Genomic DNA, 20,663 nt, shown 5'->3' on the forward strand with positions numbered 1-20,663 from the left:
TGAAATAAATATCCTATGCAATTTGGCAGAAGGGTCGAGAACCAGAGGACACAGATTTAAGGTGATTGGCAAAAGAATCAAAGGTGAAGTAAAAAAAACAGTTTTACACAGCGAGTGGTTTAGATCTGGAATGCACTGCCTGAAAGGGTGGTGGAGGCAGACTCAATCTTATCTTTCAAAAGGGAGTTGGATAAGTATCTGAAGGAAAAAAATTTGCAGGGCTACAGGGAAAGGGCGGGAGAGTGGGACTAGCTGAGAGTCGGCATGGGCACGACGGGCCGAATGGCCTTCTTCTGTGCTGTAACCATTCTATGATTCTATGAATTTATTATAACATTTATGACTTGATAAATTAAACCATTTTGACTTTAGAAGCAATTAACAAATTATGATTGTTGTAATAATGGCACTAAAAACGTTATGTACTCTAACATAATGGCAATGAGATCAAAGATGGCTATTTATCAAAGGAGCTCCTCATTGTAACTCTCAAGACATTGCAATAACGTGGATATCATGAAGATCGTGTGGTCTCGCCTTCCTTTCCATTCTATATTTGACCACTGCCAATTAAAGGAATACAGTAGGATTTTGGAATAAGGCGTGACTCTTTTAGGCATTAGGCATTATCTCATGTCTATGTAATTTCTGCAGCAGAAAGTCCTTCCTTGTTTTGAAGCATTACTCATTTTCTCTTTCCTGATTTGCCTTCCCTTTCCATCATCCTCTTTCAGCACATCCTGTAGTCAGTAGGGTTAGGAAAGGAATTTCCTGCACCACGAAATCCCATGTTCCTGAAACTAGGGATCAGGGTCACTGGCAAGGCTTGGAAGCTAAGCAGAGCCAGGCCTGGTTAGTACCTGGAGGGGTGACCATCAGGGAAGACCAGGTGCAGAAGGTCACGGAAGGAGCCCCGAGGAGGGGCGGTTGGTGAGAAGGTCACGGAAGGAGGAGCGGCTGGTGAGCAGGCCCGGGCGTTGGGCTGAAGATTGTCGGACAGGAGGAATGGTGGAAATGGAATGGCGGCGCGCACCGACGCAGCGGCTTTGCTTCTCCCAGTCATGGGAGCTTGCAAGATCACATTTCGTTGTTCATGTACTTGTGCAATGACAATAAAGTTGAATTATTATTATTATATTTATCTGAACATCAAAAAAAATAAACTGCAAGCTGCTTTTTAATGAAGCGCCTTTAGGAAAGGCCGCACGGCGCATGCACCAACTCAAAAGCGGCATCAGGGACGAGTGGGGCTCGGCGCCGCGCTGACGTCACAATGCGTTCCAGTTACCTCTGACGTCACAATCTGTTTGTTAGCGCTGACGTCACAATCTATTTGTTACCGCTGACGTCATAATCTATTTGTTACCGCTGACGTCAGGCAGCAGCAGCGTCCCCCTCCCCCCGTGTCAGTTCAAACGGGGCAAATTGAACAGCAAGACGACGCGTCTCCTTTAAATGGTTCCCACCTTTATGGCAGATCGACGTAGCTCATCGGCCCCATTAAGTTTGCTGGTGATTAATTATCGGTCTGCGAATGAGATTCTTGGCTTTAAGGAGCCATATCCTCTCACTGCAGTTTGTACAATGGCAGTGATGAGGTCATGCTGAGCTCCTTCCAGATCTCAGTGCCGAGTAATGTCTCCTCCCTCAGGGTAATAGATCCCGCTGCCTTCAATAAAACTGACACATTCTTCCAGCTGCTGGAATGCAGCACCCACATGCTCTGAAACCAGAGCCCCTGCACAATGGACACGCATCTGTCAGCATTAACACAACAGGCACCGCAGAAAACCGCCCTCAGCTACAGCAACCCCGGCAGCTCAAGCCGGCCGCTCTTATAGTTTATTTCACCACCGAAACTTCACGACCCAAACCACAATAATTCATGGCGAGGGGAGAGAAAGCAATGTTGGTGTCTCCTTTGTCCAGACAGGCTCCGACTTGGACAAAACAGTAATAAAGTTTAAAATATGTAAATTACAGAAAGTCTGGCTTGACACCCAGTTGTCTCCGATCCTCTGTTAAAGCTGATTTTAAAAAGTACACAAATGATAACATTTAAAAAATCCATTAATTTTACCAATTGTTTAGATTTCATTTTTATGATCATATATACATAGCAGTTAGTTATTCTCGTAAATATCGGTTTGCATGGTAAATATCGGTTGAAGTCCTTTAAAGATTTACAAAGGTTACACTTAAAAACAGGCTGTCTCTGCTGTAAACTATAATAAACGGATAAGACCCAAGTAAAACGACAAAAATCATAAACACGAGCGCCTCACTAAAAGACAAAATATTTTTAAAATAGAAGAGTTGGAATGTTTCGTGGAGACAAACTAAACGTTCTGCCAAGATCTTGCAATATTGCTGTATATACTTTGGGGAAAACAGAAAAAAAGTTTTGTAGTTTTTGTATTTTCTTCACCAAATTTAGCCCAACAGGAGTCACTAAGTAGCACCAGCTTGCTTCATTAACTGAAAACAATGGCACTCGAACAACTTTTAATACTTATATTACATTAAAAAACCAAAACTGTAACTTACCATCTCTCTGTATAGTAGAGGATCGCAAAGCTTTAATAGATCCACCTTGAGCTTTGGTGCCATGAAGGCGAAAGTCTGCAAACACTATAACCAATATGAATAGCAATAACATTGGGATTTTTATTAACAGGCTCCACTGCTTAATTAATATCAAATCCACTTAGGCGACGTGTATTCTTTAAATCTTCAAAACGTTCTCGAAAGTTTAACGTTATTCTTTTAACAAACTTTCAGCATCATTACTGCGGCGACAGAGAGCGATCTGTGAGTCTGAGACCCGCAGAAAATAAACCCCGAGGCTCAAAAGATGCAACAGGTTGATTCTTCGAGTCCCCGATCAGGAATAAACCGAGTCCGAATTTCACCCAAAGACTGTGTCCTGGGGAGATCTCATCTTCAAAGAGTGCGAGCGCATCATCAAAGCTTTCAGAACGCAATGAAAACAGAATCCCTGTAAGTATCTTCTGACAGCCCTAAAATATATGTGGTTTAAAAATGCAGAGGCAGTGATCGGTGCAGATCGCGCGTGTGCTCCCACAGTCCTGGTGAGGAAATACGCCGGGTAAAGCATAAGGAAATAGCACTTTGCAGTGTAAACAAAAGGAAAAGCATTGCAAGCTACAGCTGAAGCTTTCACGTTAAAAGGAAAAAGTCTACACGTAGCAGTTTCTGTTTGACTCTGGGAATGTCATCCATAGTGCACAGTCCTTATATGACTCAGACTTGGCAACGCGCTGGTGTTTTTTCTTTACACTTTGTAGGATAATGAAGCCAGTCTTAGGATGCAGCTCTTATGTTGCACCAACAACCCCTGAAGCATTTAGTACAGATCAGTTGCTGTGCACTGCCCAGCGTTGCAAACACCATATTAGTAGTACACTGAAATCAGCCTTTGTGGTCACCTACACTCAGCATCTGTACCCAGTCAGTTTTCTTTTTCTCAGAATGGACACCTGGCTGGATTAAGCAGGAATTCTCTGTATCAACACCTCTTTTAACGATTCAACACCTGCAATGATTTCTGCTGCCTTAGTAGTAGTGCTTTTAGAGCCCTGACAGATACCGGGGTCCGAGAGGAACTTCATTTAAGGATGTAAGAACATAAGAAATAGGAGCAGGAGTAGACCATTTGGCCCTTCGAGCCTGCATCCTATTCAATAAGATCATGGCTGATCTTCTACCTCAACTCCACCTTCCTGCACTATCCCCATATCCCTTGATTCTCTTAGTATCCAAAAATCTATCGATCTCTGTCTTGAATATACTCAACGACTGAGCATCCACAGCCCTCCGGGGTAGAGAATTCCAAAGATTCACAACCCTTTGAGTGAAGAAATTTCTCCTCATTTCAGTCCTAACTGGCCAACCCTTAGTATAGTGAACAGTGAGGAGGATAGTGATAGACTTCAAGAGGACATAGATAGGCTGGTGGAATGGGCGGACTAGTGGCAAATAATTTTTAACGCAGAAAAGTAAGAAGTGATACATTTTGGTAGGAAGAATGAGGAGAGGCAATATAAACTAAAAGGTACAATTCGAAAGGGGGTGCATGAACAGAGAGACCTGGGGGTATATGTGCACAAATCGTTGAAGGTGGCAGGGCAGGTTGAGAAAGTGGTTAAAAAAAAGCATACAGGATCCTGGGCTTCATAAATAGAGGCATAGAGTACAAAAGAAAGGAAGTTATGATGAATCTTTATAAAACTCTGGCCTGACCTCAACTGGAGTATTGTGTCCAATTCTGGGCACCACACTTTAAGAAGGATGTGAAGGCCTTAGAGAGGGTGCAGAAAAGATTTACAAGAATGGTTCCAGGGATGAGGGACTTCAGTTATGTAGATAGATTAGAGAAGCTGGTGTTGTTCTCCTTCGAGCAGAGAAGGTTGAGAGGAGATTTGATAGAGGTGTTCAAAATCATGAGAGGTCCAGACAGAATAGACAGAGAGAAACTGTTCCCATTGGCAGAAGGGTCAAGAACCAGAGGACACAGATTTAAGGTGATTGGCAGAAGAACCAAAGGCGACATGAGGGGAATCTTTTTTACGCAGTGAGTGGTTAAGATCTGGAATGCACTGCCTGAAAGGGTGGTGGACGCAGACTCAATCTTATCTTTCAAAAGGGAATTGGATAAATACCTGAAGGAAAAAATATTGTAGGGCTATGGGAAACATCCTCCCTGTTGGTTATCTCTTATTCATCTAGGTTAGAATCATAGCATCCTAGAAACTTACAGAACAGAAAGAGGCCATTCGGCCCATTGTGCCTGTGCTGGCTCTTTGAAAGAGCAGTCGTGCTCAGTCCCCCCCCCCCCCGTAACCCTATAAGTCCCTCATCCTCAAGTACCTGTCCAACTCCCTTTTAAAACTATTGATGGAATCAGCTTCCACCACCTTTTCAGGTAGAGCGTTCCAGATCCTGACAAACCTGAGTGAAAAAAATTCTCCTCATCTCTCCTCTAGATCTTTTGCCAATGATTTTAAATCTATGATCTCTGGTTATTGACCCACTCAGCAGAGGGAATAGTTTTTTCTTTATCTACTCTATCAAAACCCTTCATCATCTTGATCTTGTCTTAGTTGGTTTCTTATACTGGATGTGTCTACAGCTGGAGTTATACTGGCACTTCTGTATCCTTAAACTGCAGTTTTCACTTCACAATGATGCAATAAAAAATTGAAATGTAACTCCAGAGTTGGGCCAGAACCTGAATCTGGATGTGGAACCCCCGGAGTAGGGTTTGACTTTGTATAGAGAATAACTCCAGTGTAATGTCAAGCATAGTTGAAGAAGTGTTCCGCCAGTCCTATGCACTTTATAACCATATACTCAGAGTCCAGTTAAATACGTTTAAAATTTACTGTTTGGGAAGGGAACTTTGTGTGCGTTTACAAGCACAGATATGCAGAGCTCTGTCCTGGCCAAGAGAGTGAGATTCACAGCCAGGCAGTACAAACAAGGTGCTGCCAGCTGTGAGCGAATACTGTGATTGGTCATTACAGTATGAATGCAACCTAAGTGCACAAGTCACACTGCTGGGTGAACACTGCTGATGGCAGGCCACACTTCAGCAGCAGGGTTGTAAAGTAAATGAGGTTGTGATGTTGCCATTTGAGGCACTGAGAGCCACAGTACCCCAGGAGGCAGCAGTGCTGTTGGTGGCAAATATAAACCTGCTGCTGGTAGCACTTGCTGGTAAATTTTTCTGACTGTGGGCAGGCTTGGTGCTCAACTTGCTTGCAAAGACCAGAATGCAGATTATGCCCAACCAGCGAGAAAGCTGTAGGAGCCAGAAATGAGATTGTGACCTTAAAACAACTGTGCACTGCAGTTTTACTTGTTGGTTGCCACTGGTGTTGTGAAATCTATTCAATAATATGAAAGGGATAGATTTCGCAGCACCTGAAGCTCCAGCATATTATAGAGTTACTTCTACTTGATGTAGTCCTGCATATAAAGAGGGCATACAAAACATTTAACATAGATCTAACTTTCTCAGCTTAGTTTCACTGTGCTCTGAACTGGAATTTCTGTGTGTGCCGGTTTGAATGTATGGTCCACACCATAATACTGCCATCTATACATAGGCACAGACAGTGGCCCAGATTTTGCTGTAGCAGGGCATTTAATGGCATCTGCCGTTAGTTAAAACTTGTTTGTGCATGTTTATGTTTTAACATGTTTTGCAGCGCAATTTGCTGGAAGTGCGAGCTGATAATGGTGCGGCGAGGGAAACAGGGCAACCAACGGGTATGGTAGTATGGTGATTCTGTTACTGGAATGGTAATCCAGAGGCCTGGACAAATGATCCAGAGGCATGAGTTCACAATCCCAGCATGGCAGCCGGGAAATTTAAATTCAGTTAATTAAATAAATCTGGATTTAAAAAAAAAGCTAGTATTAGTAATGGTGACCATGAAACTACTGGATTGTCGTAAAAACCCATCTGGTTCACTAATGCACTAAGGATATCTGCTGTCACGCTTATATGTGACTCTAGACCCACAGTAATGTGATTGACTCTTAACTGGCCTCTGAAATGGCCTAGCAAGACACTCAGTTGTAAAGTGGCTCACCACCACCTTCTCAAGGGTAATTAGGAATGGGCAATAAATGCTGGCCTTGCTGGTGACGTCCACATCCCATGAACAAATAAAAAAAAAATCTCCTTGAACAATCAGATTGAAGGATTGCAAAATAAACAGCGGAAGGACTGAGAAGGAAGTATACATTAGAGTGAGTCAAATCAGGTACAGAAAGAGAGGGAAAGAAAGATTGAATTAAGAGAGAGAAAAAAGGGAAAGTAATTTAATATTTAAAAAAAATCTCCAACAACAATGAATATCTGAAGGAATGAGACTCCACACTTGCAATAGTTAATTTTCAGGGCCAGAGAGGTTGATTGGCAGCAATTAACAATTATGACAAGAGTTAACTTACTGTGGCCAGTTTAGTTCGTATATACTGTGCAAATACAGCAACATCAGGACATTCAATGCATGTTAAAGGTGAGGCAGACAGCAAAATGCTGTTTTCGCAACACAAATAGCAGAGCGGCGCAGCTAGGACAGCAACTTTTCGATATTGGTATTTAATCGCGCATCTGCTCCCCGCCTAAAGCTGCTATACCATTTACATATAAATAATAGCAAGTGCTTTTAGCCTCAACGCTATTTTGAAAGCAAAATATGGCTCTATACAAATATGCGAGTGTCGCCCTAAGCATATGCTGCATGGTGTACTGGGGGCAAAATTCTTCCCATGCCATATCAGCTGCAGCTCATTTTCAGTCAATGTGTAGTGTCAAATTTTGATTGATGACACTCCTGTGAAGCGCCTTGGGATGTTTTACTATGTTAAAGGCCCTATATAAATGCAAGTTATTGTTGTTGGTACAAAGCCACTTCTCCAGTGTCATGCTGCCAGTCCCATTTTGCACGTCAAGAGGAAATCAGCAATATTATACTGCATGATGATTGGTGCTAGCCAGCATCAAATGTGCAGTACAATTGCAGTATTAATTGGGGATGATGGGCTCCTGGCGGGGAAGAGATATTGATCCCCACAATATGAGTTGAGGTGATTTAACTTCAGCATAGATACAGCTAATTAACCTCGCTGTTTCAGCAATCTTCTCATAATTGTGCAAATCACGTCACACAACTGGGCTTTGTAACTCCTAATTACTGATTTCTTCATGATCTGTGTTTAAGCAAATGTATTTCAAAATGTCAGTTTTAAATTCAAAACTAATCATCTGTAACTTTATTATTTTAAAGACACATTGATAGTGACTGTTCCGCTTTAAGCAATCAGCTGATGATATTATTGCACTTTGTTGGTGTGGGGAGGAGATGCTGAGGCCATTGCTCCTCTTTCTCCAGCATCATTGCATAATACTGGTTAGTAGCTGTAACCTATTTTTCAAAGGATATTCTTTCACTGCTTCCTCAACAATGGTGAAGCATATTCTGCCCTGAAACCCCAGAGACCCTGAGGCTTATCTGTATGCTGTAAGCTTGCTAAATCATCTGGTAGGAAAAGAATCCATTTTAAAAGCTGCAGGACACAAGTGCATAAAGAGTTAAATCTTTTCAAGGGAATAAGTACTTACCAATGAAAAGATTTGTGATAACTTCCATAAAACTTTTCTCAACCACAAATAAAGTGACTTCTTTCTGAGCAGGTGAAGTGCAAAGATACAGCCATGGAAGCAATAATTCAGAAAAGGCATGGTTGGCATTTCTCTGTGTGAGGTACAATTACTTACTGGAAATACTCTGTGTGAAGTCTGTACTCTCTCCAAATAACTTACAATTACACGTTAAAGCTGCCAACGGCATAGTCTCCATTCGCCACAATACTTTGCTGTTGATCTGCTCAACTACTCCCTCTCCTCCAACGTTGATGCCCTTGTTCCCATCTCTCTCCCATCCTTGTCATTCCTTTGGAATGGCTACCAAGTCCAAGGGGTGCAGACTTGAGCATATTTAGCACACGACTTATATAGCCTTCCACCATCAGATATGTCTGGACCACTTCAAGCACTATCAGCATTATCAGGCCTTACTCTCCTCTGTCAAAACAGGTGGTAGAAAGGTAGAGTTGAGTGGAGTGCCCGAGATAGCACTCTGCTTCCTCGCCGAGGCGGCAAGCCGGATTTAGCACCCGGGGCGGTACTTCCGCGCCAGGTGCTAAATGTCCGGCGATAATTTGAAGTTCGCCCCCTTTATGTTTGTGATTATGCAGAATAATTTTATCGGATACTTGAACTGTAACCTAACCAATGCATTTCGGGCGCAATTTCCTGATTGCACCCAAAGCAGGAACTCGACTTCTTAATCTTTCACTTTATATTAATTTTTAAAATAAAGTTTGGTCTCAATGATGGTGTATACACTGCATGGTGAGTCATACAGATCAGTAAGGTTCCTTAGGCTGTATTGAGTTAACTGATCTGGAATGGTGGTGGGGCTTCCATAATTGGCTTCTACATTCTGAGCCTAGGGAGGTGAAGAATCAACTGGGTTCCACTATTGACTGCTATCCAGTGAACACTGTTTGAAGTACTCATATGTGGATATCAAGTAAGAACAGGACAGGATTCAGCTAGAGGCTGAATGGTGCATTGAGTGATGTCACACTGTACAGTTCACATATGAAGAATGACCACTTGGGTAACGTACTGGATGGTTGCTGGCTCTAGTAGAAACATACCCCAATATGAGTTGTCACCTTTAGGAAAAAAGAGGTAATGGTAGAAAAAATATATATCTGTAAATTGGTTCATCTCCTGCGGCATTGTTCCCAGAATAAGTTTGAAGCTTGGATAATTGTGGTGGATGCAGAGGTCTGGGAACAAGTGAGAGGATGGAACTGAGGCAGAGCAGGGAGTGAGCAGCAGGTTCAGGGCTGAACCCATTACAGAATGGGAGACATAGTGAGGGGATTGTAGGGAAGGCTAAGACTTTTAGTGGGAGGCATGGAGAGTGAATGCCAGGAGACTAACAAGCAGTTAAGACTTGCCTCTTTGGTTTTGTATCATTGATCGGCTTATTATAGAGAATGAAGATACTAGCTTGGCAACTGCATCACAGAGAAATTTGTTCTCAACCAATCAGAAACAGTAGAAACAATGAACCAATGAGAAACTTCACATATGACCCTGCATTGAATCAATCAGAAAACTTAGACGTGAGTTTACAGACAAACAGAATGGCCCATAATTTGCTGTCAAAATAATGATGAGGCTAATGGCGCTCGCCTTTAATTATGTGCAAGTGCTATAGCAACTTCAGAGGAGGGCAGATGTATGATTAAACACAAAAATCCCAACAGTTGCTGCCCGAGATGTGCTGTTCTGCCGTTAGCTTTGTGAAAATGGCATCTCGCTGCCTGGCTCACCATTGAAATGCATTGAACGCCGTGAAGTTGCTGTACTTGTGTGGTAGATATGAACTAAACTCACCACAGAAAGTTAGGTCTTGCCCATTTCAGTTTAAGTACCCTTTTAATGATGTGATAAGTGTTAATTATTGTCAGTCAACCTCGCTGGTGCTGAAATTGAACTATTACACGTATGGAGTCTCATTCTTTCAGGTTTTAATTGTTGTTGGAGATTTTTTAAATGTAAAATTTAAAATTAACATTTTTTTTACTTTTCCTTTCTGTCTCTTTTTTTCTCCCTCTCTTAATCCAATCTCTCTTTCCCTCTCCATTTCTCTTTTTGTACCTGATTTGACATTGAATTCATCCACTCTATCTTACACTTCCTTCTCAGTCCTTGCTGTTAATTGCACAATCCTTCAATCTGATTGGTTAAGGAGATACCCTGTTGCTTGTCCTGTTCACTCATGTCTCAGTTACTCGGTTTCCCTCGCTGTGACGTTATCAGCTCGCACTTTCAGCAGCTTTCCACGCAAAAATGTAAAACATCTAAACGTGCAAGGGCAAATCTAACTAACGGCAGATGCCGTTAGATGCCCTGTCACAGCAAATTAAGGCCCAATGTTTCAACACAAACAATATTATGATGTAGATATTTGTTGAACTAAGTGGTGATTTATTGGAGTTACTGGCTGGGAGGACTTATTGAACTCAGTAATAACTTGTTTTCTGAACAACCAGAGAGAAGTTAGTAGAGGCTCGAGCCACAATTTCTCAATCTTCCTTAGATATGCAAATTGAGCGGGGGGCCTGGAAATTGGGCAATATAACACCTCTGTTCAAAAAAGGAGAGAAGGATAAACTGGGCAATCATAGACACCTTAGGCTAGCATCAGTTGTGGACAAACAGTTAGAATCCATAATTCAAGATCAAATGAGTTTGGAGGTAAAATTCACCTTTGGCAGGGGTGCAAATCAGATGGTAGCAGATGGGCTACCCGTTATACACCCCATCCAATTTTCCTTTTGAATTCCATGGCCGAAGTTGAATTTTACCCCCAGGGTGTTTAGAAATCCATAGGGTAATCAAGGACAGCCAGCATGGATTTGTTAAAGGCAAGTCGTATTTGACAAACTTAATTTAGTTTTTTGAAGAAGTTTCCAATTGGATAAACAATGAAGCATATTTTGTGTATGTGGATTTTCAGAAGGTCTCAATTAGCTATCTCACAGTAAGCGAGTTAAAAGAATCCAGGTGTATGATATAAGAGAAAATGTAGCAGTATGGATAGAAAGTTGGATGAAGTGAAGGACAATAGGTTTGCAGGTTTTCATGTCCATAATGCACATTTTTGTAAAATCTACCATTATATCTGCTTCAATTAATGTTATTTGAGGTCTCTAACACTGTTAGGCTCAGTAGCTAACACTGCCACTTTCTACAGTTATGGCACAAACACTGATCAAACCATTATACTGAGAGGGCCTTAATGTATGCACACCCCACCTCAGTATCTAAGCCCACAATTGGCAGAGGACTCTCAAAGGAAACCTGATTCTATAAAAAAAATGTGTTGTCTGAAAGAATAAGTGATTTTACCTGAAGGGTTTATCCATACAATAACTCAAGACCAATTGGAGAGCAATAGAGGGTCACCTGATTTCCGATTCAATGGTTGACACGTCCTAAAAGCCAGGCACTTACCACATGTCAACTGAAGTACATGTCTAAGGAAGAGAATTTGTAGAAAGGTAAAGGATATGGGCAACAGAGCCTCAATTTATTTTAATGTGAGTAATTTTATGTATATGGTGGGCACTACTGTCCTTGAAAAGTTGGCAAGGGATAGCATAACCAAATGTATATGTAAAATGCCTTTACTGCAGTCCTAAATGGCAGTTTAGGAATATGTCTGCAGCATTTTTGAGTAAAATATTACAGTAATCACTTTTGACAATTTTAAACAAATATAAACTATTTTTTAAAGGCAAACAATGCTCAAGGGGCAACCACTTTCAATTTAGGACATTCCATCCATAAGCATAGTCAAAATATATTGGTTTCAAAGAAAGATTTTCAGTGCCAGCAGCCAACTGGGGAACAGCCAAGTTCAAATTCCCAGTTAGATAAGAGCTATTTGGGTGACATATGTATAATGAAGCCTTGGCAAGTACTGAACTTTGACATTGCACTGGAGGAGCAGAACTGGGATCAAAGACCAGGGAGATTACAGATCCTTGCTCAACATTAAAAAGAATCACTCAATAATGGACACACCACGTACTCCACTCAGTTGGCTGTTTTCGAGCTGTGGCTCACTATCTGGCAGAAGTCCAGCAGGCTGCTTTGTGCCTGTGAAAATTTGGAATTTCTCTTTCCACGTTCAAGAAATTACAAACAGGCTTTCACAGTGGGATGAACTTATTTTGTACACATAGGCCTGGAGTTTGCTCCGCATTTGCGCCCAGAGAGATGTGTAATCTGGGTGCAAACCAATTACATGACTTAAAAGATTGTGGAATTTTGGGCGTAAGTGAGCTATGCTTATAACTACAAGGCGCCCAAGTCTCTGTGAACTTTTAAATCTGTCCATCAAATCTGAACGAATTTCCACCCACAAATCTGGCCACGCCCCCAACTCTCAAATGCGAGCATCCTCCAATTGCACTTGTTTGGGAAGTCTCAATGCGACGACCGGATTTTCAGGTGCACAGGCACCCGTGGTTAGGTGAAACAAGTGCATGTCAGCTGACTAGGAGGGAATTGAAGCCTCCATGAACTCCTGGTGCTTCAGAAAGCCATTTTACAGGCGATTTTTAAAATAAAATAGAAAAGTGGCTCATTTTATGGCTCTACCCCTGCTTTATGTTATGTTGGACAGGAGGAAGAGGACCAGAGTTAGGAGGCTTAAAGAATGAAACACCACAGGAGGATACTGCAGCTCAGTCGCAGGTACCCAGCCCAGAGAGTATAAAGGCTATGACTGACATTCCAGGAGATGTCTGAGGAGCTGACTGTGTGCCGGTTGTGCTTCACAAAGGGTGCCATTGGTCGACTGTGCAACTTGCTCCGAGATGATCTCAAGCCTCAGTCTACATGCTGCAAAGCCCTAACAGTGGAAATGAAGGTAACCGCGGCCCTCAACTTTTATTGATCTGGATCCTGCCAGGCATCCATGGGAGACCTGTGGCGGCTCAGTCAAGGGGCAGTGGGGGACAGCATTGAATAGGTGATGGACACCCTGTTCCGTAGGGCTGGGGAGCTCATTAAATTTGGTACGTCAGGGGTGGAGCAAAGGCAGAGGGCCCTGAGCATCTATAGAATTGCAGGTTTCCCCGGAGTGCTTGGAGTGATTGGCAGAACTCATGGCACTGACAGCTCCCCTTCAGAACCTGTACAGCTACATGAACAGAAAGGGCTTCCAGTCCCTTAATGTACAGACAGTCTGTGACACTCGGCTGCACCCCCTGCATGTGAATGCACAGCTCCACCAGCAGCCATCGAGTCAGACTCAACTGACTCGCCAGCCCGTGGCTGCCATCTGGCCAGTTTCTCTGGTGGGGTAGCGGAATCCTCCGAATCTTCCCCCTCCCTGAAACTGGATTCAGATGCATGGGAGCTCACCTGGCATTGAAGCGCTCGCTCGGCCTAGTATAACGTCCCCACGCCTGTCGAGCCGGTTGACTCTGTCTCTACTTGGGGATGGCTTGAAGGTGGGTGGAGGCTGCACTCCCAGGAAGAAGCAGCGGTGTGGCCCCTCCTCTGGCCGCTCAATGAGCCCGAGTTGCATCCCAACGCCAGCGTCCTCTCCCTCCATCTCCTCCGGGAGCTGCTCCATCTCCCTTTCTCGCACCCTCGCCTCCCCCCCACCTCCTCTTTCTCCACCAAGTCATTCCCCTCCTCCATTGCAGCTGCCTTCCTATGTCTATTCTAACCTGCAGGAAGAAAAACAAAGGGCCCGATTTTGTGGATTGTGTGGGAAATGGTCGGATTCTCTGAATGTGGGGTTCTGACACACAAAAAAATGGGTCAGCCAGCTGCACGCAATTTTCCCTCAAGTGGCCAATTAATTTCCAGCGTGTGGGCAGCCTTGCTAATTGTCCATTTCCAGTCAGGAAGCCCCACAGTATGATGTCATCATTTGTGGTGCTTTCAAGGTCCACAGCAAGCATTGCTTCCTCTGTTGGCTTCCAAACGAACCATACAGGATGGCAGAGGAGCCTGCAGCAGCTGTGGCCAGTGCCAGACCCCGAGCTGCCTCCAAAATCGATGAAACTTCACTGCAGGCATTATTGAATGGGGGTTAGGGCCCACAGGGAGATCCTCTTCCCTAGGCCAGGCAGGAAGAGGCCTCCCACTGAGACCAAGGCTGCAGGGATGCAGGTGTCAGCAGATGTCAACTCGAATGTGCATGTAACCTTGGCATCACATCTCTAACTCCTTCCTCTACTCCCCCACAGGACCATCCAGAGCCCCCGTCCCCACTGTGGAGGAGGAAGAGGCTGTGCAGCCAGACTCCTCAGAGGAAGCTCCAACCTCTGAGGGCGCAGCGTCAGCAGAAGTAAGCGCACCCAGCACCAGCGCAGACACTCACACTTCGGGGGGACCTTCGGGACATAGAGTAGTGTTGTCTCCTGGTGTTTCACAGCTCACAAGTGAGCCTCAGCAGATTCTGGAGACAGGGACAGCAGTGGAGAGTCCTCGTCGGAGGGCGCAGGACTCTGCCAGCTCATCTCAGCTGCGCTGCATGTCGACCCTCTGCCTCTGGGTCCATCCGCAAAAGAGGTGATGGATCTCCATGCACAGATGCAGGAGTCTCTGGCAGGTTTTGTCTCCAGGGTCGCTGCGAGTATGGAGTGAATGGAGGAGTCCATAGCGACCATGAGCAGAGCCTTTGTGGAGTCATTAGCGCAGGAACACATCACCATGGAAAGGTTGGCAACCTCCATGGAGGAGATAACTCGCCAGGGTACGGAAAACATGGTGAGTGCTCATAAGAGAATGACATCTCTTGAGGAGCATTGCCCATCTATTGAACAGAGAAACCAGACCTTCATGGAAGTCCTTCTGAGTAGGACTGCCAGTGCAGATACAGGTCCCCATGGCCCCCTCAAGCGCAGCAAGGTGCTCTCAAGCCACATCCAAGCGCTGGCCCCTTCTGGTCTGTGCAGCTTCAGGTGAGTGAGCAGCAGCCTGGTGCTCATCCTGCTGTTCCTGGTTCTGCTGCTGCCACCTCTGCTGCTGGAGATCCTCTAATGGCAAGAAGGGAATGAAGAAAAGGCGTCCCATGCTTCTGGTAGATGCCTCCGCTGAGGAAGCGCTGAGTGAGGGTGGCGAGAGGGTCTTCCCAGTAGATCACATTGGAGAAGTGTGTGAGGCTCCAACCTTCCACAGCTGTGCCTAAGCCTTGAAGAAGTAGCCCCAAGCCTGCAACAACAAGGTCCTTCAACATACAAATGCTGTCCCTTTAAGTTGCAGCTTTCCCGAATGACCTGCTGCTGAGAGCAAGCAAGCTGGCAAGCTTCACACCAGGTTTCATCAGCGGGGTTCCCCGCAGGCGTGTTTAGCATGGGGAACCCCTGAAAATCGCAAGGGCACCCTAAAATGGCATTAAACATGCCAATAATTGCTGATTAGGGTCCCGACGGCCAGTCCCGCCATTGGCGGGCGGGACTGAATCGGCTCGTGGAGAAACGGCGGTCCGAAAGTCGGACGGGGCGGGGAATCAGGCGGGCGGGGGGGTCGTGACCCCCTATTTCGGCGATTTTCGGCCCCTGCCCGCCCGAAAAGCCACCCGACAGCTGGCAGAAAATCGGGGCCAATGTTTGCCCTTGCCAATGCTGAGATGCCCCATGGGGTTGGGGGGGGGGGCGGCTGGTTGGAGAATGTGGGTGGGAAGCCTGTGCCACTGTCCTGTCCTGGAGCATTGAGATATAGAAAGCGGGCAGCTACTCACCTGGTTGTGAACTCTCCCCCTCCCCATCTCGGCCTCCACAGTGGTGCAGCAGCCCAACAGCTCTACCGTCTTCTGCTTGTGTGAGGTAGGGAGCGGAGGTTTGAGACCCCCCCCCACCCCTCTTGGGAATTGTGTGTATTTTTGCCTTGCAAAGACAGAAATGGAAAATATTAGGCTTGAAGTGTCCTAAGTGCATGGAGCAATTGAAGGAGCTCATTCCGGTGGGGAGTTTTCCGACAAATCACTAATCAGCTTGTTCCGCTTGAGTGTGGCGACTGCAGTGGATGTGGAATAAAATTATAACATTGTGTGTTTCTCCCCTTCCCTGCTCTGGTCAGGTCATTGTATTTTTTTGTGGTACTGCTCCCCCATCCTTGGTCTATTGGTGTGTGTCTGCCACCTCGGTCCACTCCTGCCTCTACTTCCATGTGGAGTGGTTGAGGTGAATAACATAGTGCATTTAAGGGGAAGGATAAATGCACAAGGGAGAAAGGAATAGAAGGATAAGTTGATTAGGTGAGATAACGTAAGGCGGGAGGAGGCTCGTGTGGAGCATAAACACCAGCGTAGACCTATTAGGCTGAAAGGCCTGTTCCTGTGCTGTAAAATTCTATATAATTCTATGTACGTGAGGGCTGGGATGAGGGGGAGCTGATGAGCTGCTCGTGTCTTCCCTCTATCTCATCCAAGAGGGCCTGCAGGTCCTCATCTGTGAAGTTAAATGTCCTCTTCCTGACCTTCTCTTGTGAATCAGTCATCTGTGAGAGGGGACAAATTTGAGGCAGTTTAGGCTCTCAACAGAGCAATTTCAGTGAATTAATTTAAATATCTACAGGACAGCAAGCTGTGTGCTGCTTAGCTTGCAATCCCGAGCCTCACTCTGAAGGAAAAACTTTTTTTTTTTCCTTGACTTTTGTAGTCCTCCATACCTAGCACTTTGATACCCCATTGGCTCTGTTCCAATGAATTAACCACGCTGGATTATTACGTGGATTTACGCCTATAATTAAGTTCCGGCATATTCAAATTAGATTGTGAGGATAATTGGGCATAATTTGGCATCGGCAAAATAGGCACAGTTTTGGGTCCAACTTCCGGGTTGCAGCCATGGAGGAAACTCCAGACATAGAAACATAGAAGATAGTAGCAGGAGTAGGCCATTCGGCCCATCGAGCCTGCTCCACCATTCGATGAGATCATGGCTGATCATCCAAACTCAGTACCCCGTACCTGCCTTCTCCCCATATCCCTTGATACCTTTAGCTCTAAGAAATATATCTAACTCCTTCTTGAATATATTTAAAGACTTGGCCTCAACCGCCTTCTGTGGTAGAGAATTCCACAGGTTCACCACTCTCTGGGTGAAGAAATTCTTCCTCATCTCTGTCCTAAATGGCTTACCCCTTATCTTTAGACTATGACCCCTGGTTCTGGACCATAGAGACTAGAACAGAGCGCCTGCATGTATTCAAAATACTAACCTTAGTAGTGTAGCAGAATCACTGTAGAATCACTGCTACACTATAAACAAGATATTTTAGAACTAGTTGGAATGTTTTAAAATATCTTGAAATTGACAGATTTTTTGGTGTCTGATGACATTTGACCAATCCATTTGCTAACAAGTACTAATGAAAGGATACCCGTTCCTTTAAATCTAAAACGAATGTTGGTTGATGTTAAACATCCCTAGAATATTGCAGACAATTTTCCAACAGCCAGGTCACCATGGGGTGAGCTATTAAGAAGTGTTCAACAAAGGCACGCTTAATAATCCTTAAATCAGTGCACTATGTAAAAAAAAATGTTTTGACAGCTCTAATACTTTTCTCTTTTCAGTTGGTTATGGACCTGCAGTGTATTTCCAGCATTTTCTGTTTTTATTTTAGTGTTCTGACAGGTCCCTTAAGACAGCAAGTTAAAAGAAAATATGCTGACTACTAACCTTATAAGTACTGAACTGTGTAAAAAGTTGGGTAAGTAATTTGATTGGCAAAGGTGCTATTTGTTTAAGTGCACAATACAAAGAAACTCGGTCCCAAGAACATTCAATAAAAATATACTGTTAATCAACTTTCAAGGCCTGACTTTCAACTTAGTCCATCGATGGATTTTCAAGACCATGGGGTACATTTTAATCTTTTGGTAAGAAATAGTTTTTAATATTATTATAAAAATAATTATTGGATGCCAATCAAAATTGTGCTGATTGCAATTTGCCTATAGTTAGTTGTGCGAAACAGGAATTTGATCGCGGACACGGAAAACCAGCCAATCATGATGCACCAAAAATAATGCTCTTCTCACACTTCTGAATTATTTAAATTGGCACCTAACTGGTGTAAATACTGAACATTCGCTCTGGACATTCGCTGTGGAATACACAACAGTGAGCAAATGTTTGTAGTAAGGGCTGGCTGTCCCAATATGTAAAGCCAAATCTATTGGCTGGAACAGGGAAGTAATAGATGGTGTGCTTGAAAAAATAAATTATCTTCTGGCACTGCAGATTAGTCAACTATGATGCATTAAAGACAATGGCCAGGCAATGCCAAACAGATCAAGTGAACTTGGGGTCCAGTACAGTGAGAAGGAGTTTCACAACAAGAACATAATTACCATGGTAAGGCTGCAATATTACTGTTTAATCAACATAGGATGCATTCGTAAATAATGGATGTATATCTATCTATAAGATAGTCAAAATTGAGTGGGTGAAATTGGCAGGGGCAGTAGTGCAAAACAAGCGATTGGAAATCGGCGGTTCGTTTTACATCCCGTATGATTTTCTTTTCCATTGAAATTAAATGGGAAAGAAAATCGGTGGAGTGTAATAGGACCTCTGATTCACAATCGCCCATTTTGCACTATTATTCAAGACCAGTTTCACCCCCTTTATGTCTATGCGCACTTACTGTTGTCACATTTTTGCCACTTTTTTTGCACACCTTTTCCCATTATAAATTCATCTCCACATTTATAATGAGTTTGGCCTATGTAAACTCAACACCCTGTGATTGCACAGTCTGGCTACTAAGTTCCCACAAATTACTCAATGATTTCTGAAAATATTTTTCCTCGGCCATTTTTCTCAGTAATTGAAATGTCTATGTCTAAAGTAAGAGCTTAAACAAAACAAAATACATATTTCATAAAATCATATCAGTTGAATTGTCTTTTGTTTCTTTTAAAATCTCATTAAAGTTATTATTTGAAGGTGTCAGCACCTCCCAAAATCCTAGACTTGGATTTGATATTTTTGCCCAGAGCTGTGACTTTAAGAACATAAAAACATAAGATATAGGAGCAGGAGTAAGCCATTCGGCCCTTTGAACCTGCTCCACCATTCAATAAGACCAGAGCTGATCTTTAACTTTAACTCCATCTTCCTGCACTATCCCCATGTCCCTTGATTCCCTTAGTATCCAAAAATCTATCGCTCTCTGTCTTGATTATACGCAATGACTGAACATTCACAGCTTTCTGGGATAGAGAATTCCAAAGATTCACAATCCTTTGAGTTAAAAAATTTCTCCTCATCTCAGTTCTAAATGGCCAACCCCTTGATCTGAGACTGTGACCCTTAGTTGTAGACTTCCCAGCCAGGGAAACATCCTTCCAGTATCTACCCTGTCAAGCTGTGAGCGGAATTTGGATTGTGCAGTCTGTACATATGTCCTGTCCCTAATTTCCCAGGATGCTTCAGTACCATTAAGTCAGCTATATTGATGGAATACTTTTCATTAGTTTCTATTACTTTCTGCTCCATTGCTACCAACCATCTGCATTTGGAGTGGACAAGTCTTTCCCCTGTCTGCTCCGATCATTTGGTGACCTCTAAAACAGTGCTTCTTTGCTTTGGCTGACTCCTTCCAGAAAGAAGAGTAATTTGCCTCTTCTGCACATGCACAGCCCTTGCACCTACTCTTCCACAGCGATGCCTGGGCCTCCCTGCCAACCTGTCCTGAGTGTGCACAACCCACCATCTTGAACAACTTCATTGTGCCAAGGATCTAATATGGTGCTTATTGATATATCTACAATATATCAATAATCTTGCATCTGTCTACATAATCTTATTTGCTGTTGTCACGTTTATGTTGCACATTTGTGTCAACTTTTTCCATTATAACTTCCTATGTCCACATTTAAAATGAAAATTGTCTGAAAACTTGTCACACTGCAATTACACTATCCTGCCAGTGGTGGTGTTGTGGTACCTCAGTTTTGTATCTCCAAACTCCTGAGCCTGTTTTGCAGTGTAAATCTATGTTCTATATTAATGGATACAAGAAATTTGTTAATTGTGTCAAATTATGTTCCAATATGGATATAAGGAGCATATGTATGAATTATAAGTTTAAAGGGCTCATTCCTATTGGCACTGTATGAATTTCAAACTGGCAATTCAACCATTATTCACACAACTGTTTGCTCTTACCCTAACTCTTACTGTTAAAGGCAAAAATGGTACATAATCAGAGGACACATACAACAGGTGGTTGAGCCTGGTAGGAAACATGAATCTGCATAGGTGGAACAAAATACAAATGTAAGTTGTTACTTCTTTATTCCTGATTCCCAACTTACTGCTATAATTTTTAGGATATGTATGGCTAAGTGTGCTATGAAGCAGAAAGAAAATGGACATAATAAGGGAAATATTGATGTACTAGGAGGATGGAATGTGACATCTGTCACTCTGGTTTTTAAGTCGTAAATAACTGCTATCAAACTTTGTTTTATCGCATTTTGTTTTTTAAGTCTATATATATT

At 43.5% G+C, this 20,663-nt stretch overlaps 1 protein-coding gene across 3 annotated transcripts in view; it reads right to left on the reverse strand.

Annotated features, from left to right (window-relative positions):
* Positions 1–3,305, reverse strand: part of pdgfd (platelet derived growth factor d) — a 199,052-nt gene extending 195,747 nt beyond the window's left edge. Inside the window, exon 1 of one of the 3 annotated variants that reach the window (XM_085999059.1) lies at positions 2,548–3,305. In XM_085999059.1, coding sequence (XP_085855185.1) covers positions 2,548–2,659 — 112 coding nt within the window. In that variant the 5' untranslated portion in view covers positions 2,660–3,305. The remainder of the gene's footprint in view (positions 1–2,547) is intronic. The other 2 variants (XM_085999058.1, XM_085999057.1) reach the window with 2 other exon arrangements.
* Between the last annotated feature and the right edge of the window lie 17,358 nt (positions 3,306–20,663).

This window comes from Somniosus microcephalus, chromosome 10, assembly GCF_052327205.1.
Source record: "Somniosus microcephalus isolate GS21.2 chromosome 10, FLI_Smic_1.0, whole genome shotgun sequence".
Taxonomy (NCBI): domain Eukaryota; kingdom Metazoa; phylum Chordata; class Chondrichthyes; order Squaliformes; family Somniosidae; genus Somniosus; species Somniosus microcephalus.